Here is a 26,175-nt window from a genome sequence, read left to right as displayed (position 1 = left end):
CGAAAAAATTAAAGACATTTGTAAAACAATAATTTTTTCTGCCGAAGAATATTTTAGATAAGTAAAGGATAAATTATATAATAGGAAGATGATAAAAGATAAGTAGCTTTATAAAGAAAGGAAATCCCAAATGAAACAGATAAAAAGAGATTGCCAAGTTATTACTAATAATGCATTTAAATACACACTAAAAAGATTATTATTCATGCCTGTCATTAACAAAGATTAAAAGGAGTAATTATACCAGTATGAAATATGAAATTGTTTGAGAATACCATAGGGCTATTACCCTCCATCTTAATGATATTTTTGTAAGACAGCAAAATTCCTTACATGGTTATACAAATGTATGTATATGTTTATGGTCTCACACAGAAACATAAGAGGGCAACTATGTGGGTAACAGGTTAAATGTATACTTACATGATAAGAACCATTAAAAAATTAAACAGTTGATTTTTTTTTTTTTTTTTGAAGGTAAAGGAAGCAGCCATCACAGAAATGTGCTTTAATATGTATTCCTTGGGCAGGGAACATCATGAAGTCCTTAAGTGAAAAGTAGCTGTTGTCTAAGGAATGTATATATGTACACACATGTATGTTCATACCTGTGCCAGTGTAATAGGGTGTAAGGGAGATGGATGGGCAATAACTCAAACAAGGAGCTGGAGAACAGATGGTTTCTACTGTGTGCTGAGTGAGTTTGTTGTTATTTCCACTGCAGTGAGAAATACCAGCTCTCACTTAAACAGGTTGAACATTTCACTTTGGATGTCACTTGGCAGTGTGCAGTGTTCAGGATGAGTTGGGAAATCCAATAAGATGATTACATGAGCAGTGTAGATGAGAGATCATGAAATTTGAGTGATACTGATCTAGATAGACAAGGGAAGAAAGATACAAGGTCTATTTTAGAGATGAAGCTGGCAATTTGCTGATGGTGTGGATTATTAAATAGGAGTCAGCATAATCTTAAAAGGGTTATATTGTTTTAAAACCATGAAAAATGTTTTGGTCTCAGAACTACCTCAGTTAGCAGGTTTTAATTAGAGAAATAGCAAAAGAGATTGATGGATTTGCTTTTGATATTTGAATAGATAATAATATATTTATTGAAACAGATAAGACTGGAAAGAGCTCTTTTTTTTTTTTTTTTAATTGAAACAATCACTAGTCAAAAATATGTGAGGATAACAGGGAAGGAGCCCTAGATAAAAGTCTACAGGCACCTAAACACATGAAGTCTGATATGTAGGAGTAAGTGAGCAGAGGAAGAAGATAGAGCTAAAAGCTGAGAGGAGGCAATCAGTTCAGTTCATAAACAGCATTGTAAAATGGCTTAAAGAGCCTGGTCAGCTTTGTCCAACACTGCTGAGGTGGAAAGTGAGATAGCCAGTGATGGTTGGCTTTAGTCACACAAATTCGAGGTCACGTAGACATTTCTTTCAGGTGTTTTTCTTTTAAAGTAGAGAGAGGGGGCTTGGACTGGGGTGACAAGGTGGAGTTGGAAGAGAATACCAGAGCATATTTACATGATTGTGGTATTTGACTGAGCCGAGCAGGATACACAGAGAAGAGAAAGGCATACAAAAATGAGTAAGGTTAGGCATCAGTAACAGCAGAGAAGGAAAAATTAAGAAAAGTGTGGATGAAGCAACTAAAAACTAATTCGGGGATAGAATGATGAGGTAAGTGTGTGTGTGTGTGTGTGTGTGTGTGTGTGTGTGTGTGTGTGTGTGTGTGTTTATCCAGTGTGAAGTAGTTTTTGGAGGAGATTGAAGTTGTAGGAGACAAGATGATATAACAAACATGAAATTAGGAGTATTAGGCATTATTGCACGTGAGATTTATGTCTCATTTCAGAGATACTAGGTGTGTACATGTGTATTTGTTGATAGTTTGATAATTAGGTGTATGTTAGAAAGTCGGTTCTTGCTTGGGTCTTTGTCAGGCAAGTATGTTAATGAGAGAAGAGGAAAGGATTTATGTATATTTGAAGGGACCAGACTATAATAGACCATCAAACCTAAAGAATAAAAAAAAAATGTGAAAAGAGATACAGTTATGCATCTCTAATTGAAAATTCCAAATATCCCACATGTCTCCAAAGTCTGAAACTTGGGTTCTGACACAGTGTAACAGAGGAAAATCTCATACCTTATGTAATGGGTTATAGTCAAAATGGGGATACACTAAAAATGTGTGAAATTGTCTTCAACTTGTGAACATGAGGTATATATAAAAGGTAAGTTCATTGTCTGTCTAGTCCAAGGTCCAGTCTTCAGAATAACTCATTGTGAACATGCAAACATTCCAGAAATACACAAAACCCCCAAATTTGAAGCACATTTTGGTTCTGAGCATTTTGAATGAGTGTTACTTGACTTATATTAGCAAACTGGTAAGGTCAGTGAATCTGAGGACTTGACAAAGTAAAAGAATGTCTGGAGAGATGATACAGAAGTAAAAGCCATCAGCTTTTACTGAACAAGAGGCCACCAGCGTGAACTCTGACATTGAGAATTTGAGATGGTAACAGTTATTGGGATGCAGCACTGAGGATGGATGGACACTGAGTGATTAGGAGCAGGACTGGGGAAAGCAGGCAGGTAGTACTGCTTGAGGAAAAGAGACAGGATTCTGAGTAACTTCATGTTTACCCCAGGGAGGATATTGGATGGTGTGCTTTCATGGTAGAAATTTGAGAGTTCTCAATACCTGAGAGTTTTGAAGGGTAAGAAGAGAAACTATGGAAGAGGAAATAGGAAAAAAGGACTTTTCTTCCAGGAACTTTTAGAATAAGGGATATATTGCTTAAAAACCATGGAAAAAAATGATTTGGTCTCAGAGCTACCTCAGCAGGTTCTAGTGAGAGAAATAGTAAGGAGATTGATGGCATCAGGTAATTTTGCTTTCAGAGCCCTTGGGCATACATAATAAATACAGGGCTGCAGTGCTGTGGCAAAGTGGAGGGGGAGGATTGTGTGGAGCATGAAGCTAGAAACCTTTCACCTTTGAAATCTGGCTCAGTATAAAGAAAGACTCATCATTAAAGAGACTTTATTTCAAGTACAACTAAGCTTTTAATAAAACAAACCTCTGTTTTTCTCTGTCTAGGTCACTTTTACAAAGCGGAAGTTTGGACTGATGAAGAAAGCCTATGAACTCAGTGTGCTGTGTGACTGTGAGATAGCACTCATCATCTTCAACAGCTCCAACAAGCTGTTCCAGTACGCCAGCACCGACATGGACAAGGTGCTGCTCAAGTACACGGAGTACAATGAGCCTCATGAAAGCAGAACCAACTCGGACATTGTTGAGGTAACACACATATTTAGTCATGTGTGAATTGCAAATACTACTTACCTTTAAAAAATGTCATTCACAGCCGCATTTCTTTGTACTTCTAAAACATTGAACTATTTCTTAGAAGGACCTACATTTGCTATTTGATGTCTCAGTTGGGCTATAAAACTTCCTATTTATTCAAACAAAATGAATTAAGTTCTATTCCGTACAAATTTAGCATTTAAGCAGTATATAGTTTTAACCAATGATTACTTACTTTGCTTACAAGTCAATAGCTATAATTTTAGCGTATCTTAATTATTTCATTAGACTATATATCAGTGATGACTCACACTAACCATAATGAAAAGGAAGTAAAGTTTGACTAGTCCCTTGTGTGTAGAGGCAGGGAATCCTTGTCCTGTTGTATTTGTCCATATTCATTTAGTATCTCTCATAGCTTTGTCAGCCTACTTAAGTTTAGAACAAAGAAAGAAGGTTTCCGTTTGATTTTGTTTGTTTGTTTGTTTTTGAGACAGAGATTAGAGATATAACTTAGGCTAGCCTTGAACTTGCCACCATTCTCTTTCCTTAGCTTCATGAATACTTAGATTACAGGTGTAAGCCACCACACCCAATTTCCTTGAACTACTTCCAGTGACATTTGAAGTTAACTTCACAATTACCTTTGTGTGCTTTTATGTTTATTCTTTATATTTAGAGGTTTTGTTCCATTTTACTTTTTGAAGGGAATGTTTTCATTGCTTTAAAAATACTTTCATTGGCCTAGTTCTATGATATTAGAAAGAAATCACTTAAATTGGGCATTTCCTTGGAGAAAGTACTGAAAACCATGTAAGAATGACACAGAACTGAATATAAGAACTAATGGAGTCTGAGTTTAGACTTTATATCCAACAGTTGAAATGCAGGTGAAGATAATTATAACTATTGTCTTGTGTGGGAATCAAATTTATTCACCTTCAGGCATAATAATATAGTTATGAAAATGCATTTAATTTTTTCCCCTGAATCTTCCTGCATTTTGGTTCTTTTTTTGGATAGTGATTTAATTTGTTGCTGAGGGGAAAAAAATCTCCTTATTTTAAAAAGTCACATATTACTTTATAGTTATTAATGAATTGTTTCCAGTGAGAAGTAAAAGCATAGCATAATTACAGCTATGACCAATTTACCCCAATTTATTTAAGGAGTCACTGCTTTGAACCTTCCATGAAATGGGTTTGAAGGGGTTTTTTTTGGTTGTTGTTTTTATGGAGACAGGGTTTCTCTGTGTAGCCTTGGCTGTCCTGGAGCTCTGTAGACCAGGCTGACCTAAAAATACCTGCGTCTGCCTCCCAAGTACTAGGATTAAAGTCATGTGCTGCCATCACCTGGCCTGGTTTCTTATTTTGCTTTTGTTAATCACTTTGATATGGCCATGTCTTTAGAAACACTCTTTAATACAATTATGTTTATGTCCTTTGACAATTACTGTTATTTAGCACATATGTTCTATCTTAGAACTTATTTGCAACACAAATTATCTTATACAGTTTTCCCTATTAGACTTCAAAAGCACATTTTGTATTATAATTTGGTAAAGTAGATCATCTTAGTAAGTTTGCCAGAGACTCTAAATTTACTTGAATGTCCCTAGTATGTTTCAAATGGCTTTTCATTTTAAACATCTAAGTTTTATCAAAAGTTCTACACCCTTTCACTGAACAAAGGAGTAGAATTATGAACAAGTAGGTGTGCTGGCTACTTTCATTGTAGAAAGCAGTCGCCCTCTTGATCCTAACTCCTCTACTCTTTCATTGCAGCAGTGTTGTTCTTGGCCTCTGGAAATTGAGGGTGCTTCGCACAACCTAAAGCTAACATCCTTAGAGAATGTGAAGAATGTAATCTGGTTTAAACTTCTCAGAATTTTCAGACTACCTCAGTCTTCATCTCTGTTGTGGTCAGCAGTCAAAGTGTAAGAGAGTAAATCCCAAACATTTTTAGCAGTCTCCTATGTCCCAGTCTGCTTTAGTATATTCAGTATGAGTGAGTGAGTGAGTGAGTGAGTGTGTGTGTATGTGCGCGTGTGCGTGTGCGCACGCGCGTTTTTGCACTTGCTTGCACATATATGTGTGCTTGCATGAATTTATATGCACCACATGTGTGCAATCTTGGAATTGGAGTCACAGATACCAATTGAGTCCGGGTCCTCTGCAAGAGCAGTAAGTGCTCTAAATTATGTCTTCAGCCTTTACCCCTTGGGATTTTGATGGTTTTTTTGTTTGTTTGTTTTAGTTTGGTATTTTTTTTTTTAGTGTTCCTTTTCAGATGTAAGCCAACATGAATCTTAATAATAGTTCTCTGTAAATTATAATTTTATAGTATGTAGGAGTAACTATATTATAAACATTATTGATTTGTTGTGGTAGGATTAAGTTTAAGGCTTTATTGGTGGGCTTAATTCTTTGTCTCCTTTTCGATAAGGACTTAGGTGTGCTAGTCTGGCTTCCAACTAGATGAGAATGACTTTTACCCCCTCAGTGCTGAGATTATTGGTGTGTATCCCCACACCCAGTTTATGCTTCTGTAGATCAAACTTTGGGCCTCATGCATGCTAGGTAAACACTTGACCAACTGAGCTGCATCCCTAGTCTTATTTCACTGTATATTAAAGCCTTACCAAGAAAGTCTTAATCATCTTTATAAGCCTGCCTTACAGGTTTGGGTTTTACATCCAGGTAGGCCTCCTTTCACTTAAAAAGATGATGCAGTGTGTCCTTGCTGGTAGTATATATGCATGAGCTGAGTTCATATTGATGCATCTATAAGGATTATTGTGGACCAAACTTAAGTTTACACGTAACAGTAACGACAGAGACCTTGTAATGACCCAGACTCAAAGAACTTTGCAAGTGTCTCCCTTGAGGAAATTTTAATGATAATGTTGTACATTTGTTGTTGTTGTTGTTGTTGTCATTGATTCCTTTTCATACAGTTTCCTTTCAAGCACTTGTAGTTGTAGGCAGCACTTTGTGTTCATTTACTCATGTGTCCACAACATTTGAGGGTCTTCTATGCTGCGGGCTCTGCGAGGAGCTGGTACTTAGAAATGTCTAATTTGAACCATGAGAATATTGTGGTTTTAAAAACCACGGAGTCACATCTTATAACTAAGGATTTTCTATAAATAAACTTCTAACAATAATGATAATGAGGTTTCAGATTCCTTGGCTATCTCATGTGGGAAAATAAACAAATGGGTATAAACATTTATAAGTAATCTACTATAGATGTATTCTGTTTTGTTGCATCCTTAATACACGAGTCCTTTTGCGATTACTATGGAAAGAAGGATGGATACACAGTGCTGTTAGCCACACCTGCATATTGCTATGTAAAATTATATGTATTAAGTTTGTGTGGTGAGAGCAGATATGCTTTCTGAGAATGCTACAAAATTAGTATTGTACAAGGTGAGCACCAACTAATATGAAAATCTGAATAACTATAAGCAGATTAGCTTATCTTAGAATATATAAATCTGGAAGTTAAAATGACCAATACACATAATCATCAGTATTCATACACATGCATGTTTGGATAAATTGCATAAATATAGGTCTAGAAACAGTATAAGTTTTAGAGTTGTACCTCAGAATAATTATACTTACTGGGATGAAGTGAGGATTTTAGCAGCTGCTACTTAAAGTAACTTCTGTTTGTTTGTTTGTTTTAAAATCCATTTCCCCCCTCCTTTTGCAAAAATCCTTGTATTAAATATCCTGTTTGTAATATTTTTTAAATACTGATATAGGGTCATGTGAATACATAGCATATATGGTCATAGAGATCATTGTGCTCATTAAGAATCAAACTAACTAGAGGGGCATGGCCATTTCTCTTTCTTGTTTATGTCTTACATACCGTTCCCAAATAGAGGGTGGTGGTGGTTGTCATACACACACCCCACCTGGAGTACCATGGCAGTTGGAGGGAGGGAGGAAGAGAGAGAGAGAGACAGACCCACTTGCATCTCCTTTACCCATCACACCCAGTGCACAGATATTTAGGGAGAAATTGGGACTCAGGTAGAATGATTTGTCCACAGTTACGTAGTGAATGAGTAGTATAACTGAAGATTAGAGCTGGCTCCTTTGCTTCCTGGTTTACTGACTCCAATGAAACTCTGAAACATTTCACCATAGATTCATTTTATGCATATCATCAATAATATTAGTATAGCATTAGTAACCATGATTGCTTTCTTTAGTGGTTAACAGACAATTAAGATAATTGCAGTAAGAGTAATAGTCAACATTTATTAAAATTAGTCTGATACTCTTATTTTGTATGTGTGGTATATGCATATGTGCATGGTTATGTTTACATGTATGTGTGTGTATGGAGCCAGAGGCTGTTATGGATGTCTACCTCTATTATTGTCAACCTGTTTTTTGAGACGAGTTCTCTTCACTGAAGGTGGAGCTCAGTGATTGGGCCAGAGTGGCTAGAATCTGCCTATCTCCCATATTCCCGCCACCCCTCCTCTGGAGTTATTTGTGTGGTGATGGGAATGCAAACTCAGTTTGTGATGCTTGCATGACAGGCTCTTTACCCGTTGAGCCATCACTTGATCCCTTGGTCTGAGAGACTCACTCACTGTCTCACTGTATTGTCTTAGAGTCCATATTATTGTCCCTGATAGACAGCTGAGGACACTGAGGCACTGGTGTGAAATGGACCAAGAGGATGATAGTTTGGATTCTAAAATGTTTTTGTGCTTACATGTGTGTGAGCATATAGGTGTGTGTTCACGTTTATGGTTGCATATGAGGATACCAGAAGTTGACACTGGGGATCTTCCTTGATTGTTCTTTTATTTACCAAGGTAAGGTTTCTCACTCAATGTTTCCCACTCAGTCCATTTGTCTAGCTGATCAGCTTGCTGTGTAGATGCCCTGTCTCTCCTCCCCAGCACAGAGATTACAGGCTGGGATTGTACCCGCCCACCTGTCACTGTGAATGCTACAGCAAGTAATTTTCCCAGAGCTCTCTCTCCAGCCATGAAAATGTTCCTTTTTTAGTCTTAATTTTTCCTACATTTAAATTACACAGCAAGCTGAAACCAGTACATTAAATAAAAAATAGAGAATCACTATAAAATGCATCTATCAATTAGAAAATAAAAAGGGCTGGAGAGATGGCTGAGCAGTTAAATCTGCTTTTCCAGAAGACCTCGGTTTCATTTCCAGCATTGACATGGTGCCTCACAACTGTCTGTAACTTTGGTTTTAGGGGCTCTTGACACATGAAGAAATAGTAAGAGAAATCTTTTTAAAAGCTGGTAATAAAAGTGATTGTGCCAGGAATACCAGTATTTAAAATAAATAGCAGTATTTATTTAAAACCAGTAGTTCTCAAATGTGATAACCTGGCCGTCAGTATAAATCACCAGAGAACTTTTTCAGAAATGTAGTATTATGTGCCCCTACAAGACCTAAAAGACAAATCTTGGAGATGAGGTCTAAACAAATCTTGGTTTCCTTATTCTAAGTGGAATTGTAAGCTAACAGCTTGAAGGGAACACACTCTTTTGACAATTACTATCAAGCTTGTTCAACACTTTATCCCTCAAAATATACCCTGAATTAATTTCAGGCAGTGAGCAAGCATGAGTCATAATTTTAAGAAATCTTTTTGAACAAAGTTTAAAATAGTATACCAAATATTGGTGTAAGTTGCCATTATATAAAGAATTAGATTTAAATTTATAATACTGCAGGATCTAGAGAATTTTGCAATTGATTGATATTTTGATTTTATAATCAACTGTGCCGAAAATGCCACTTCATATAAATATGAAATAACCAAACAGCAGAACTATGATAAGGGCTGTTTCAGAAATTAGAAATTGTGTCCTGTTCTTGTCAGACTTCAGGATACAATTTGCATGCGTGCATGCGTGTGTAAATTAGCAGCTCAAGCAGCAGTTCTCTACCATTCTTACATAGGATAATCCAAAACAACACTGATTTGATAAATGTAACTAATAGCAGTAGAAAAATACTGTTTTTCCATGAATTATTATGTTTATGTAAGTGCAGAAAACTTTGCATGTGTAATCAAAACACTGCACTTCATAGTGGACAGCAGTCTTAAGTAACAGGAATGTTTCAGGCAGCATTAGCTGGTGTGTTCAGAACTCAGGCTGCACCCGCCCACCTCTTAATGTGAGTGCTGGATCCATGGTGTGATGCCATGCCCAGTGCAGAGGGTGTGTTCAGAACTCAGGCTGCACCTGCCCACCTCTTAATGTGAGTGCTGGAGATCTCAACTACTATCCCATATTGGCACAGAAGCAGTTTATGTTTTGGTTTGGTTTTGAGTGTTTGAGGCAGTTTTCTATAGTCCAGGCTGTCTGAATCTCTTTGTAGCAGAGGCTACCCTTGACTTCTAACCCTCCTATCTGCACTCCAAGAGCTGGGGTTACAGGTGTACATCACTATGCACAGCTTACATGTTTATATTAAGTTAATTTTATGTCCTTGCATGTTCATAAACTTTTTATTTTGCCATTTATTTTTTTTTATTGTTTTACAAATTCCACATTCATTTACTCCATTTGCGGTTGTGACCACATCTTTCAAAGGCCTTAAGTGAGCAAAAAAGAAAATTGTTCAATGGCTGTGTGTCCAAGGATCATCTGGTGTGGACTATATAGCAGTGAGGACATGATTCCATTCGGATTTTCTGCAAGTCTAATAACACTGATCCCAAAGAGGCTTTGGGATCCACTAGCCCCTCCCACCTCCACCTCCTCACAGTGTGGATGAGAAATGGAAGAGACAGAGTATTTCCGTGGCTTGCCTAATGTTTCACAGGGCTGCAGTTGGAGTGGCAGTGGAAGGGGAAATAATGAGGCATCTGAAGACAAGACAAAGCTTCCCTCCACCTCAGCCCCTGCCCTTCACTTTTATTCCTCCCAGAGCCTGAAGCAGCAGGGTGATGACTCACAAGGTGAGGCACATGTCTCTGCAGCCTCCTCCTTCCCGTGTGGCTGCACCACCACCTCACACACAGCAGCGCTCACCATAGTTCTTGCAGTTCCAATTTTACTGTTCTTATTTGACATCTGCTCAATATTATTGTTTATGATAGTTATTGGCAGTTTATTTATTTAGTTTTTTGGGACAGGGTTTCTTTATGTAGCTCTGGGTGTCCTGGGACTCACTTTGTAGACTAGGCTGCCTCCAAACTCCGAGAGATCCACCTGACTCTACCTCCTGAGTGCTGAGATTAAAGGCATGTGCCACCACTGCCCAGCCAGTTATTGGCTCTTAGTTGTGTGCTTTTTATAAGGAACTGTACATCTCTAAATGTGTTTTTTCTTGAGGTTATATTTGCTCCATGAGAGACTAATGTTGATACATAAATGAGAGTTCATGGGAGGAAAAGTGTGAAACATCTTTTTGTTTGCTGTGACAGTGACCCCTTTACTGGTACTTTACAGAATATGCTTGGAGAAGGAAATGGGGTTTGAGAGAGAAAGAGACGGGGTGGGGGGGGGGATGTGTTCTAGGTCAAGAAGGCAGTTTAGGTGGAAGTTAGGGAAATGTAGTTGGCACTTTATTTCAAGTTGATAGGAGCTAAGTATAGCTGAAGTATGGTGTTAACAGGGAGATAACTAAGGCCCGAGAAGCAAACCAGGTCCTCCTGACTTGTGTAAGGCTCTCCATATCTGGGAGGTCTGGCTAGCCACTAAAGCAATGCAATAGAATGCCTAGGCTATTCAGTGTAGGCTTCTCATGTCCGAATTGCAGGGTTACTTTAAAAGGGGAGTGCAGAAAAAGATAGAACAGGGAAAAAAATAGTGAATGTAGTATTATTTCTGTATTTTCAATTTATTCCACTGGTATTTATCATACTGCGTGTTACATATATTGTGACTATAATGTTAAATGGCCACTTTGCTGTAGTTATCCTAGCAAGATGTTGTTGGCTATTTTATTATCTTAAAACTGAATTATTTTTGTTGTATACTCCTCATTGAAGTTTCAAGGACTCTAGACTGATGTTTCCCACCAAATATTATTTATCAGCATACATTATACTGCTTCTAGAACTAGAAGATCATTTGAGCTCCCTGATATGTGTGTCTAACCTTTTGATGTTGCAGAAATGACATCTACAAAATTGACATTAGACAACTTACCTCCCCTAAATTGCAGAAAAAAACTCATTTTTTAAAGTAAGCTTAAGATTTTGTGTTGGGCTTCTTACACAACTGTCCTTGATTATGCAGCTCCCGGGCACAGGTGGACATGTCTGTGTGCCTGTAAAATGTAGTTTAGATGGTATTTCAGTTCTTTTACGTAATTGGCCATACAGACATACAGTTTGTGAAACCTAGCCCTTCAAATACATAACTTTAAAAAAAAGTGATATGGTTTTCATATTTTAAATTACATTGTGGCTCAGTTCTGAAAGGTTATTCAGTGCCTTGACTATGTAGGAAGGAATGTGTCTTTTCTTGTGTAGACTAACTCTATCTTTATTTTATACACTAGCTCTGTACCTATACAAATTACAAATGATTTGGATACATTAAAATATAAATGCATAACATAATTTTTAGGGTTTTTTTGTTTGTTTAGCTAACTCAATTACTTTAACATGTATCCTAAGGGCATTCTGTGAAGAATCTCACTCAGTGGTTAAGAGATGGATGAGGAAGTTGTTTATTAAGCCAAGAAAAAAAAATGTTTCTTGTAGTTCTCATTTAATTATTATACAATATAAACATCTGGCAGTGAACTTTTGTATTATTTTTAAAGGGTAGCAATTCGTAAACCTTAGTACATAAGTAAATGCACTGTGTGTAAACCTTCCTGACTATAACAGGTTAATTTTGCATGTTAGAATTACCTTTTATTACCTTTTGTAATTCAGTGGAAAATATTTTCCTGCAGTGCTTTGTTTTTATAGAATTTTTCTTTTTACATTTTTTTAGGTTTAAATTATTATTTCCAGAATCTACTGTGCAAACTTTTGAAATGTGTATGTTCTTGCAAAAGGAACAGAGGAACAGCAGCTAGTATTTGTACAGGAATTTAGAAAATCACTTTAGTTTTTTAATGCCACTGTATTCATGTAGAATTATTGTATAGTAGATAATTAAAGTTATATCAGTATTTGCTACATACACATGTATGTATAGTTGTGTATAGTTGCCATATTTAAATGTATCTTACCAATGTAAGGTAGTAGAAAATAATGCTTTCTATGAGTAGGCACTTAGTGAAGATGTTTCCGTTTAGGCTTTTAATACTGATTTAAAGCAAATTTTTTTTTTTTTTAAGATTTATTTATTTATTATGTATACAGCATTTATGACCAGAAGAGGGCACCAGATCTCATTACAGGTGGTTGTGAGCCACCATGTGGTTGCTGGGAATTGAACTCAGGAACTCTGGAAGAGCAGTGAGTGCTCTTAAGTTCTGAGCCATCTCTCTAGCCCTTAAAGTAAATTTTTGTATTTAGCTTTCTGTCTAACATATTTTGATATTCCAATAATTTATTGAGTTTTAACAGTTACTAAGCTCAGTGTTTAATAAGGTAAGGGAGAAAAGTATTAAAGTTATAAATCTCATGGGCTTGTCCACTGAAGTAATGTATTTTGAAAAGCACTTTGAAAATAATACCATATTAGTTAGGCTACCTCTAGTTAAAAATAGGAAAAGACACACTGGGGCTGGAAAGATGGCTTAGTGGTTAAGAGCACTGACTGCTCTTCCAGAGGACTCGGGTTCAATTCCCAGCACCCACATATGGCAGCTCACAACTGTCTGTAACTCCAAGATCTGACACCCTGACACAGAGATACATGCACACAAAATAACAATGCACATAAAATTAAAAAAAAACAGGAGAAGACACAACTAAAATTGCTCTTTAAAAAGTAGGAATATTTTTATATCCTACAACAGAAACTTCAGCAGTATGCTAGACTTTAGGCTTTGTGGAAGCAGGCTAGGGCTCTGCCTTGCTCATGCATCAACTTTGTCCACCTGCTTGCCTCTTCATGTTGGCAAAGGCAGTTTCAGGCTTCATATGTGCATACTATTGTCATAGGCAGGACTGTCTAACAGACCTGATGGAAACATCATCTGGGCTGGCCAATGTGGTAACCACAAGTAGTTGTTGTGTTCCAGAAATATGCTAGTACTAGCATCTGAGAGAATAAATTTTTAGTTTTGCTCAGTTCCAGTTAGGTAATCTCACATTGGTCAGTAACTAATTGTGCACCAGTGTTAAGTATCAAGATAAACCAGGACAAATAACTTCTCTGCAAGTTTTCTAAAATTACTTAGTTGTACTGATTTTGAACACATGCTTCCCCCACATTCCAAGTATCCTAGTCATGGTAGTGGAGAGAGGCTGAAATGTGGTGATGAGTATTTTCTAGCCAGATGTCCACCATTGGGAGGTGGTTTAACAGGAATCCGGAATCCAGACAACATGGTAGTTATGTAGTAGTAGACATATATCTCAGTAGAACATATTAGAGTTCTTAGAATGGATATCCTCACATATGTGTGACAAAAATGCTATAGTGTGGGGCTAGAGAATTCAGTGACACTTGTCTGGTATACTCTGGACACCCCAAGAGGTATTTAAAATATTGGTAGTCACGCTGTTGTAGAGTATTAACCTGATAGCAGATAACCAGCATTTTAAGAGAAATGTATAGCTTTATAATATATTCATCTGAGTAAAAGGCTACTTAGAGTTACATTGAATAGGGAAATTGTTTTCCTTACTTTTCTTTCAAAATCAAAGAACGTTATCTTCATATATGGTCCTGTTGACTGGTCATCTCCATATCTTTAGTTATGTCACTGTTTCTAAAGCTTTTAATAACTTATATGAAGTACTCCCATACTTCCTGGTATCTATAAACCATTGTCCAGATCTCCTTCACCGTTAATAAAATTGAGTGCATATTTTAATTATTTATCAAAGTATTTAGGCATACTTAAGACTAATTCACTAATCTATTTTCTATGTCAACTAACTTGCCTGTTTGGGCATTTCATTTAAATAAAGTCATAAAATATATCACCTTTTGTGACTTCTTTCATTTACATTGATGTTTTCAAAGCTAAATTGTAGCATGTATCAGAACTTTCCCTATGGGAGAATAATAGTGCATCTGCTGCTTTGAAATTTGTATGCACTTTTTTGTATGGGCATGTGTTTTCATTTCTCTTGATGTCTAACTAGGAGTGGAATTTCCTGAGTTATATGGTAAGTTCTGCATTTAATTTTTAAAAGCTACAAAATTCTGGTTTATATCTAACTGAAAAAAGCATAGTAAAACCATCAACAAAGAACTGCATTTGGTTTTCATTTTTCTGAAAAATTCAGTATTTTCAGGGACAGGTTATCTGGACTAATTCTCCCATCGAAGACAAACACACTACCTGAAATATTAATAAAAAATGTTTTTATGGTGTCAAAAGAGACCTGAAAGACTATGCCAAGCCAAAATCTCAGGGATGCTAAAAACATGTAGGTGAAGAGGTATTTAAGGTTCTGGCTACCCTGAGTCATGTACCCATCTCCATACAACTGTTGAAAAGCAGAATGCCAGGTTCTCATAGATGCAGATGCAAGGTGAAAACTACCGTTTATTTTTAAGCTGATGAGTCTAATGCATTGCCCTTCACATAAAACTGGGGCCTTAGGAATTACCTACTGCTTTCTCTTATTTATTCCCAATGAATTACACTAAGAATTCTTTAGTGCAGAGCAGATGTGTAAAAAGAAGAAAGGACGAAGAGAATTTATGTTTGAGAGTTTATAAACCAAGGGATGGGATTTCAGGCTAAAATTGTATAATATATGAAGTCTAAGAAAGCTCCTGTATCAGGGAAGCAAGTGACACCTTCCCCTGTGTTTCAGAATCTAATAACCTTTCAGAATTACTGGGCATCATAGAAAGATGACCAAGCATGCAGAAATACAAGACAAATCTTACCATGGTGGTACCAGCCTGTAGGCCTGTAATCCCATTACTTGAGAGATGGAAATAGGAAGATCAAACATTCAAGGCTGGCCTGAAGTATGAGACCTTGTCTTAAACAAGACTGTAAGGTGCAGTTGGTAAACAGGAAGATAGATGCAGACTGCCTCCCAACTATTTCAGATTATACATACTTTGTTTTAGGGAATAAAAGGCAAATTTGAGAGTATCTCCAAGAAATAGGAAATTATAAAAGAATGACAGAAAACTTGGAAAGCATTAAATGCTTTTAGACATTGAGAAATGCAAAAACCCAAATAACTCAATATACATGGTGGTAGTGGATTTCTCATAGCTGCAGAGAGAAGTTCTGGACTGAATGAAGGTATTTTCTATAATTTAGTATGAAGAGTTAAAGAGAAAGAAAATATTTAAAGGGACAGGGTAGGAAAGACGTATTACTACTGTTTTTACAATCCCTGCAGTGAAACCTACAATCCTAAAACTAAGGCCTTAAAATTCAAAGAAGACAAAGCCTGAACACCACCTACTCACTGAGGTAGACGTGACTAGGATCCTGGAAGAACTGAGGAGGAAATGTGATGGCGTGCCTACAACTGTACACACACAGTCAGTGTCCTCTCGGCACTTATGCGGTAGCACATCACAAGCCTCTTCTGTTGTCACTTGGACTTGCTGAGTAATGTGGTGGTTGAACAGCTGAAGGAATACAGTGTAGTGGGAAGTAGACTGACCAACGGCAAAGTAGGTTCTAGCCCCAGCTCTGCTCTCCACTAGCACTGTGAAAGCTGATCAGCCTCTTCGGGCCTTGCCTGGCCTTGTTAGTAGATTGCAGCATTCCACTTGTTAGTACCAAGGACAGGGAGAAATCTTTGCTGCTATGTTATTTGGTAATGATAAAGAGAGAGAAAGTCTTTTTATGGTAGTTGGGTCCTCAGAAACACTCTTCATGCTTGGTGATAAGGAGCAGAGTTGGCTGTCAGGCAGAGCTGTGTTAGCTCATTATCTACAAAGCTGACACTGCCTCTTACATTCCTTTTTTGTGGCAGAAACCCATCTGAAATGAAGGCTTGCAGAGCTGAGATGCTACAGCACTGTACTTCCTCATAAGTACCAATAGGCTTAAACCTTCTTTCATAGAATTAAAAAGTACATGGAATTTTAAATCCTAGTTGTGTTGTTTTGTACAGTACATTTAAAAATGTTATGAAATACATACTTTGTAATTGCTATTTGTAGAAAACTCAGTGAAAAACAATTTGATCTACAAAGAAGAGCAAGGCCAAATTGGGGTGTGTGTGGTTTGTGTGTGTGTGTGTGTGTGTGTGTGTGTGTGTGTGTGTGTGTGTGTATACCTTTGAAAACCAGAGGTTAGTCTCTTTCTTGGTTGCTTCTCTGGCTTTTTTTTTTTTTTTTGAGACAGAGTGTCTTACTGAGCCTATAAGCCCTAGGCATCCTCCTGTCTCTGCTGCCTCAAAGCTAATATTAGAGGCATGAACCACTACACTCAACATTTTCAAGAGAATAATGAAGATGAGTAAGTCCTCAGTTTGTGTAGTAAGCACTTTACCAACTGAGCCATTTCCCCAGCCCAGAATTACGTGCTCTTTAAGATACATGAAAACTGGGGGAGAGTACTGAGAGTTTTAAAGTTCAGTGATCAATTGCACGATGAGATTTATGTATAGATGCCCATTGGACTTGTTCTTTTCCTAGAGCTGTGTAGATTTTAAGGGGTCAGTATGTTCCATTTCTTAGTGTTAATATTTTCACTACTGATGCCAGCTTTAGAAATTTGGCAAATAGAACTTGCCTACCATGGATGGTGAGGATAATTGGACAACAGGACCTTTTTTGGCCAAGTACACATAAATGTACATGTAATATAGTTAGACTGCGAGTCTATGGAACTTAAGGCCACAGGGGGAGTAAATGTGGTGTTTGTAACATGCTTATGTTTAATTGTTTATTTTAATGAGTTTCAAGAGTTGTGTATAAAATTCCTAACATGAGAAGCATTTGGAAAGGCTAGTGTGCCTAGTGTATAATTTTTAGCATGTAAAGATAAGCCATGCTGAGTAAGGTGAAATTTCAGAATGTTTTGAAGAAATGTAAGGATAAGCTCTCAAATTATAATGTTCTGTGGATACATTATACTTCTGGGAAAAATAGAAATAAAACAAATATCCATAGTGATTGCAAATCAAGGTTTGCAGGTATCAAGATCATTGGTATTACATCTGAGTTAATCCCATACTGGTGACATTTCTGGCCTAGATCTTTGACCATGCTTGTTACTGCTCCAAAAGTGGCAGGTATGCTCTGGATATTGATCTCTAGTTCTGCTTTTGGTTGTGCTGGAAACTCAGCATAGCCCAAAACTGTCTGGAGATGTCAGTAGCTCTGCCTTAAACTGAGTGAGATGCATCAGAAGTTTAAAAATGGAATTAAGCATTCTGAAGGTAAATTAAATTGGTAGTCTATTATCTTTAAGCCCTTAGGGCTTTTATTCTTTTAAAAATTAGATCTTATTTCATGATGGCCTTTTCTTAGAAATCAGAAAACTAGCCATCTATTATATTTTTACTTCAAAGTAAGAAAAAAATCAAGGTGGTCCAGGAGAATACTTCATAGACACTTAAGAAAGTTATCTAATAAATCAACTCTAGATTAAAGCAAACTGAAGGGACTATAGAGAAAAAGCTAGGAAAGGAGAAAGGGGATATATTCTGAATAACTTTTCACTACAGATTTATAATATATGTAAAGTCCCTGAGAATGTTGACATTCATCATACATAGGAAAGACTCATTGTTGCTAAATAAACATTGGTTTGAAGTTTTATGTTTTAAGAATATGTGGGAAATTGATAATAAAGAAGAGAACAAATTAGCAGTAAATTATTTGGATTCTGGGCTAATTAATTCCTAATGAATAGGATAAATCCTGATAGAAAGGAATGCCAGTAGATAAAAAAGATCCTGTAATTTCTCAACATATTGTTTTGATAGATTCTTGTTACATTCTTACTAACTTACTAATCATAGTATAGCTGTGTCTCTGAACATGAAGTGATTTTAGTATCCTCTAAACACTTTGAAATGCAAGAGTCCAAACAAACAAATACTCCTTGTTTCTTAATGTGCAGTGGGAGAGCTCAGTTTGCTCCCGTCTTAGGCTTGTGTTACTTGGAGAATGTAGTTTGTTTGTAGTCATTTGATAATCATTCAGTGGCTCTTAAATAATGCCGTTTATTCGACCTGTGCTCTCTTAACACATTTTACGAAAAGCTCATGGAAAGTTAGTATTCTTTTTGTGTGAATTTTCCGATTGTATTTCAGACTTTAAGAAAGAAAGGCCTTAATGGTTGTGAGAGCCCTGATGCTGACGATTACTTTGAGCACAGTCCACTCTCGGAGGACAGATTCAGCAAACTAAATGAAGATAGTGATTTTATTTTCAAACGAGGCCCTGTAAGTACTTTCACTTTACCTCTCCTTTTTATTTGTTGATCCTCTTTGTTAACTTCATATTTAGGCTCTGAACAAGAAGGAGCACAGAGGGTGCGACAGCCCAGACCCCGATACTTCCTATGTGCTAACTCCACACACAGAAGAGAAGTATAAAAAAATTAATGAGGAATTTGATAATATGATGCGGAGTCATAAAATCGCAGTGAGTACTAAAGTATGGTTTGTGCTTTTATCATGTGCATGAAGAAACTGACCACACATCCTACCTCATTTTTGACAGAAGATTGATGGCAAGTCTTAGAGAAAAGAAGGTGTTTATGAACTCTCTTTGGTTTGACAGAGCTTTGAAATGCCAAAATCTTACAGTACTAAATGTTGACTGTCTTAAGTGTAGAAATGAAGAGAAAACGTCCTAATTCATGTTCTGCCACTAATTGCCCTTTTATCTTTATATAAGCTGTCCATCTATCCTGAATTATAATTGTTTGATCTGTGAAGTAAATGAGTTGGCTCACATGATTTTTAAAATTGTTTCTAGTTTTAAAATTCCTTGATTTTTAGTATAAAGTACACATATAAGGCATTTCTGTCTTTCCCATAACTTAATATACATATTTAGTTGATCTTAAAAATGCTAAATATAAGTTAGTTGAGTTTGTTGTAAGATTTCGTTCCTCTAAATCATTTTACTTACTTTATACAATTATCTTCATTTTAGAAGAACTGAGCTGACTGTTGAGCTCTTTGTATAACTGCTCTTCTCTCATACTCAATACTGCAGAAGAGAACTAGATTTATTTTAAGGAAACTCTTGTTCTTAAACTAATCACGTAACAAATACTCGCTATAATTTTTCTGTGCACCTAATCTTGTGAAACAGTCCATTTTGAGCTTACTGCACTCATGTGCTGGTCTGAAAATAGTGGAAAATCTTCCTGGGCTCCCCAGCAAGAACACCTAGAACCACTGCTTGTAGCTCTGTTCTCTACCTCTGTGTGGGTGGGGATAGCTGTTGTGGAACCAGTTGGCTCCAGTGCTGGGGTTTTGGTTTTCTTTTTCTTTTCATTATCATAGTTGAATCTCTTGAATTATGCCCTAAAAAATGATGCACATCATATATCATTTCTTCAAAGTAGTTCTGTAGGAAGAATCACATGAAAATAGCTTTAAACAATTTTTTGAGCTAATAACCATTATTTTTTAAAATGGAATAGTAGCAAATAAAATTTCTCTGATCTCACAGGGGTGTTGTTCCCACACTTAAACTTGACGCTGCAAGAGTACACTAAAATTGCTTCATTGTTTGTTTCTTGACTTCCCCACCATACAACTTTAAATTATAAAGAAGCTTGCTGTTTATCATGGTCAACAAATGTATTGAAATTGGTCTGTGGAGAAAATACCAGAGAAAACTAGGAAATGCACTTTGAGATAAAGTATATGAAGGATTTTGACTAGAAGATAGCTTTTATAATCTTTATAATTTAATCTTTATACAATTGTAAAGATACCAAGACTCTCTAGTCTAACTTGGCAGTAGTTAATCTTAATGTGTAGGTAGGTTTTTTTGTGTATTTCATTACATAGAAATTACATTGTGTTCTGTGTATAATTATTTGACTTTTCTAGTTTAAATAAATGTCTGTTAATCAAATCATACTGGACTTATTCATAGTATCCCAAAGTTGATATATTAAGTTAATAATGTGTATATACTTTACCCTTTGGTTATATTTGGGTTTCCCCCAATAGAAATGTAATGTTAAGAGCTGGGTGTGGTAGTGCATGCCTTTAATCCCAGCACTAGGGAGGCAGAGGCAGTCAGATCTCTGTGAGTTCGAAGCCAGCCTGGTCTACAGAGTGAGATCCAGGACAGGCTCCAAAGCTACACAGAGAAACCCTGTCTTGAAGAAAAAAAAAAAAAAGAAAGAAAGAAAGAAAAAGAAAGAAATGAATGTAATGTTAAATTGGTTTGCACTGGAGTTCTAATTAATGCTTACTTGGTAACTGAAATATTTTGTAATGTCTAAATTCAACAATATTTTAATTTCAGGTTTTAACTTTTAATTTCATCTTTTTAATATTTGAAATGTGCTATATAGTTATTAGCATCTATGTATCAATATAAAATTGAAAATAAAAAAGTTCATGTCAGGTATATTCATATTCAAGTATAATTCTAGAAGAAGCAGCTTAACACTGCAAATGAAGAAATTATCCTTGTCCTCTTCTTTGAATAATAAGAGTTAACTAGTTAAGTTATTTAATGTTGATGGAATGAAACCAATAGTTTTCTCTTCCTTGTTCTTACTTACAGCCTGGTTTGCCACCTCAGAACTTCTCAATGTCTGTCACAGTCCCTGTGACCAGCCCCAATGCTTTGTCGTACACTAACCCAGGGAGTTCACTTGTGTCACCGTCTTTGGCAGCCACCTCAACATTAGCAGACTCAAGCATGCTGTCTCCACCCCCAGCCACATTACACAGAAATGTGTCCCCTGGCGCTCCACAGAGACCACCGAGTACTGGCAGTGCAAGTATGTTGTGAAGTGTTCTGTTGGTACTTTTAGAAAGAGAATGAGAAATGAATTGCTGACCAAGTTTATTCTCCTTAGTCTTAACTTTATTGTCAGGCCAGGTGTGGTGGCCCAGGCCTTTAATCCCAGTATTTGGGAGGCAGAAACAGCAAGATCTCTCTGTGAGTTCGAGAACAGCTGTGTCTACATAGTAAGTTCCAGGACAGCCAGGGCTATGTAGAGAGACCCTGTCTCAGAAAACAAAAACAAGCAAACAAAAAGCTCACATCATTGTTGGGGTGAGCAAGAGTCACTGCTGTGTGTGGGAGGCTAGCTCATACCTTTTTAAATGGTTCTTATGAGAGAGGGATAAGAAAATATTAGATAGAAAGAGAGCCCTAGTTGATGAGAAGAAAGACAGAAACACAGGATAGCTTCGGGAGGGTCTAGATCAATACCCAACAGCCTTTTCTGTTTATTCAAAAGGGCTTTTTATAACAATGCCAAGGGGCAGGGCAAAAGACCTTCCCCTTGCCAGATCAAACAAAGGACACCGCACAGCCAAGTGTAGACCCTTCCAAATATCTGGTAACCATGCCCGTGGTCAAATCATCTCCTTATGTAGCCTTGCTGGGTAAAGTAAGCCCAGATTCTCTGACCCTGAGTAAGTTCTGACTAGATAGCCTCTGTGGGATAAACATTTTTGGGCAGAGTAGAATAGTATAGAGAATGTGCCATCTATAACTTTTCTTTATCATGGCAGAGCCACACTGGTGACAGACAGAGAATTTAACTTAAATGTTGCAAGTGAAGATTTAAAGTGGAATGTGAACCTCGTGCTAGAAATAGAGGAGTGAGCCTGTTCTGTGCATCTCTTCCTACTGAGTTAGTTCAATAATTCAGCAGTACATTTGCCACCTTAGTCTGTAGTCAGTATTACCTTCTCCACGGTGCTAGGGTTAGTAGTGCTCTGTATGAACTGTCCTCATTCTCGTCAGGATTTACTAGTTAATGTAGACGCACAGGGTGGTAAGTCCATCGAGCTTTGTAGAGAAGTTCATGTATGTGTATACTACACACAGGACCCCCCCCCCCCCGCATATGTATAGCTAAACATGTTACATGTACAATTATATATTACATGTATATGTATATATTGTAACTTATATCAACTTATACATTAGTGGTAAACTTTAGACTGAGCTAGTTTTATATTGATTTGATTTTTAGGAATAGAATGTGGGTTATTGTGGGATGACTGTATTTGACTGTAAAATAAATCCAATTTTTATTCAATCTCTCTTTTCTGTAACATTGTTAGGTGGGATGTTGAGCACTGCAGACCTCACGGTGCCAAATGGAGCTGGAAATAGTCCAGTGGGTGAGTGGATTCCTCTTGTTTAACTTTGTAGGTGTCTATTTGATCTGAGCTACAACTAAGTATTGTTCTGAAATAAGGCTTTCTGTCTTCTGAGGGATAGTTTACTATCTAACTTAATAGTTTTCTTCAATAGTCCTGCTTCATCTTTTACACATTAACTGAGTTCGTTTGTTTGTTTGTTCGTTCGTTCATTCATTCATTCATTCATTCATTCACTATGTATTAAGTGCTTCCTCTATACCAGCCATTGCTGTTTCCTAAAGACTAAGTTGTTCTCATTTAAATTGCAACATTCACATCAAGATCTTTTTTAGAAAGAATATTTTAAATTTGTTTTTACAGCATCATACACATACACACACATATACACTCTGATACATGTATCACACACCCAGAGTGTATCTTGATCATATCCTTACCTAAACTCCCATTATTTGCTGACACTCCTCTATGCCCACACACCCTCCTTCTTTCTTTATTGTCCTCTTCTCTTTTTCTTTTCTAAATAATCATTGAGTTCAGTTAGTGCTGTCTGCTTACCAGTGGGTGTGAGACCATCCACCAGATTATAGACACCACACCAGCAACTACAACTCCAAAGAAAAATGACTCCCCCCTCTCTTAGTAGTCGTTAACTGCCATCACCTCCTTGGCTAGAGGTGGAGTCCTCCTTAATCCACGGTAGATGTTGAAAGGCTTGGTCTTGGGCAGGTAGCCATGGCTTCTGTGAGTCAGCGAGTATGATGGCCATGTCATGTCTAGAAGACCGCAGACAGCATTTCTCAGCATTCCTCCCCATCAGCTGGTTCTTACGTTCTTCCCATCCCTTCCTGCATGGTGTTTTCTGAGCCTTGGTAGGGAGGGTGATACAGGTGAGGGTTGAGTACTCAGTGGTATGAGTCTGTACATTGACTGCTACCCACTGCAGAAACAGCTTCTCTGGCTAAGGTTGAAAGCAACATTAATCTATGGGTGCAAACACATTTAGAAGTCAGTTTGACAGCTGCCTTCAAAGATCATTTCTTAGGGACATACTTCTATAACTTCTGTCACCACTGAAGTTAAACTATTGGAAAGTACTTTATTTTTTTTAAAAAAAGATTTAAATGTGTTCATAGATTGGAGTACTAAGAAATGTGTGCATACTACTCAAGTTAGAGATCCAAGGGATTCCCTTGAGGATCTGCTTTGGTAGTCATATATAGAGTATTCACGGTTTGTGAAGTTACAGTCAAATAGGCTTTCCCTTTGAGGCTATTCCCAATATGTGTGGTGGTGGTGATTAAATCCAAGTCTCACATGTTAAACAAACACTGTTAAGTAGCTATATTCCCAATATGCTATATGCACAACAGGTCCTACACAGTAGATTAGCTCCACCTAGTTAAAAAACAAAACAAAACACAGTTTGGTGCACATAGTTGGCTACTAAGAGAGACTGTTTATTTCTGGTTCACTTTACTTAGGCTCCAGCCTTCTGGAGTCTTGGTGGTTTAAAGATATGTCATAGCTGGGTGGTGGTGCCTTTAATTGGGAGGCAGAGGCAGGCGATCTCTGTGAGTTCGAGGCCAGCCTGGGCTACAGAGTGAGTTCCACGAAGGGTGCAAAGCTACACAGAGAAACCCTGTCTCCAATAACAACAACAATAACAACAACAAAAAGATGTGTTATATTGGGGCTAGAGAGGTGACTCAACAGTTAAGTGTAGTTGTTGCTTTCTTGGTTCAAATCCTAGCATCCATGTGGAGGCTTACAACCCTAACTCCAGCTCCGCAGGCTCCAGGGCCGCCTTCTTATGCTGGGTACCAGGCATACATGTAGTCACATACATACATGTAGGCAAAACACTCATACACATACAATAAATAATTCTAAAATATATTTTAAAGTGTATTTAAAGACAGGACTATCTTTCCAGTCCTGACATGTGGTGAAAATAGATTATGATTTTGATGTTATATCTGCAGTGCAGTATATGATACTTTAGTGGACTTAAATGGATTAAAAACCTGCTATGGAGTCTTAAGAAATCAAGTGTACCTGTGGATCCCGTACTCTTTCTCTGTCTGGAATGTCACAGATTGAAGATAACTGTTTCCCAGTTGAGGGCAGAGTGAAGTGGGACCTGAATTTTTTTTTTAATATAAAGAGATATTTATACACAGTGTTAAGGATGTAATGTTATCTCAGCTAGGCAATCACTGGGGTGAGACTTCTTAATTTTGTCCCCATTTTAAATGAACTTCAGACCAGGCTGCCACCTTCCTTTCCCCAAGAGTGATGGTTTATGTTCCGAAGGAGAATAAAGCTATTTTTACAGAGAGAGAGAGAGAGAGAGAGAGAGAGAGAGAGAGAGAGAGAGAGAGAGATCTCAAATGTAGAAAATTTATGAAGGTCTTGCTATCAGTTATACATTAGGACTGCTACACTCGTACATGTGTATTTCCAAATGTGTATGGTTTATTTAATTACAGCTCAGTTTTATTGTCTGAATCCAGTGTACTCTTTTCATGTACACTTATGCTTCCCCCCCCCCCACACACACACACCAGTAAGTCGGTATGTTTAAAGTCCACCAAGATTTGAGAGAGCCTTGTGGACATGTATCACATTGGCCTGAGACTCCAGAAGGCGGAACCTATACAAAGTGAACCAGGAGTAAACAGTCCCTCTAGTAGCTACACTGTTTGCATCATACAATTTGTTTGTAGTTCAGTGATACTGATCCATTGTTTGGGACCTGTTGTGCATAATAGCCTGGGAATATAGGTATTCAATAATGTTTGTTCAACATGTATGAAGCCTTAAATTTAACCACTAACATTTCACACACAAAGTGTGTACCCAACAGCACTTTAGTCAAAGCTAATGTCTTGGTGTGAGTGTGGGGCATACCTGTAACTGCAGTACCCCAGAGGTTGTATGGGACAAGAGAATCCTGGGTTCTACACCAGCCTGATCCACACAGCAAGTTGTAGTAAAACTGAAATTCAAATTAAAGAGCTCAAAATACATATGACTTTCATTTGCTAATCCCCATCTGCTACTCCTTTTATTGGAACTCCCAAATGTCTTCATATATGCTTTTGATACCTTGTAAATTAGTCTTGATGAAAGGTTTGAAAGATTTCAGTGGTTATAAAATGTCTGTGCCTGTAAACCCCTATCCCATTTATGAGACTTTGTCTAAAGAAGTAAGCCAGGGGCCAGAGAGTGGCTTAACAGTTAAGAGCATTGGTTGCTTTTGCACGGGACCTAGATTCTGTTCCCAGCACTCACATGGAGGTAACCCATAACTCCAGTAACTCTAGTTGTAGAGGATCTGATGCCTTCCTCTGGCTTCTGAGGGTTACCGGGTACTAATATGGTACACAGACATCCCTGAAGACAAAACACTCAGTCACATAATGATAATTGAATCTTTAAAAAGGAAGTAAAGTAGAATATGTAAAGGTTTATGATAGATAG

General features: G+C 37.3%; 1 protein-coding gene across 9 annotated transcripts in view; it reads left to right on the top strand.

Annotated features, from left to right (window-relative positions):
• Mef2a (myocyte enhancer factor 2A) overlaps positions 1 to 26,175 on the top strand; it is a 127,300-nt gene that overhangs the window by 70,114 nt on the left and 31,011 nt on the right. For 5 of the 9 annotated variants that reach the window (XM_036185015.1, XM_036184970.1, XM_036185023.1 and 2 more), the window contains 4 exons: positions 3,118 to 3,321; positions 18,875 to 19,012; positions 21,128 to 21,347; positions 22,648 to 22,707. In XM_036185015.1, coding sequence (XP_036040908.1) covers positions 3,118 to 3,321; positions 18,875 to 19,012; positions 21,128 to 21,347; positions 22,648 to 22,707 — 622 coding nt within the window. Of the gene's footprint in view, positions 1 to 3,117; positions 3,322 to 18,678; positions 18,811 to 18,874; positions 19,013 to 21,127; positions 21,348 to 22,647; positions 22,708 to 26,175 lie in introns of all 9 variants that reach the window. The other 4 variants (XM_036185027.1, XM_036184998.1, XM_036185035.1 and 1 more) reach the window with 1 other exon arrangement.

This window comes from Onychomys torridus, chromosome 1 (assembly GCF_903995425.1).
Source record: "Onychomys torridus chromosome 1, mOncTor1.1, whole genome shotgun sequence".
Taxonomy (NCBI): domain Eukaryota; kingdom Metazoa; phylum Chordata; class Mammalia; order Rodentia; family Cricetidae; genus Onychomys; species Onychomys torridus.
The sequence above is the reverse complement of the archived record's forward strand: the minus strand, read 5'-3'. Positions and strand labels throughout refer to the sequence as shown.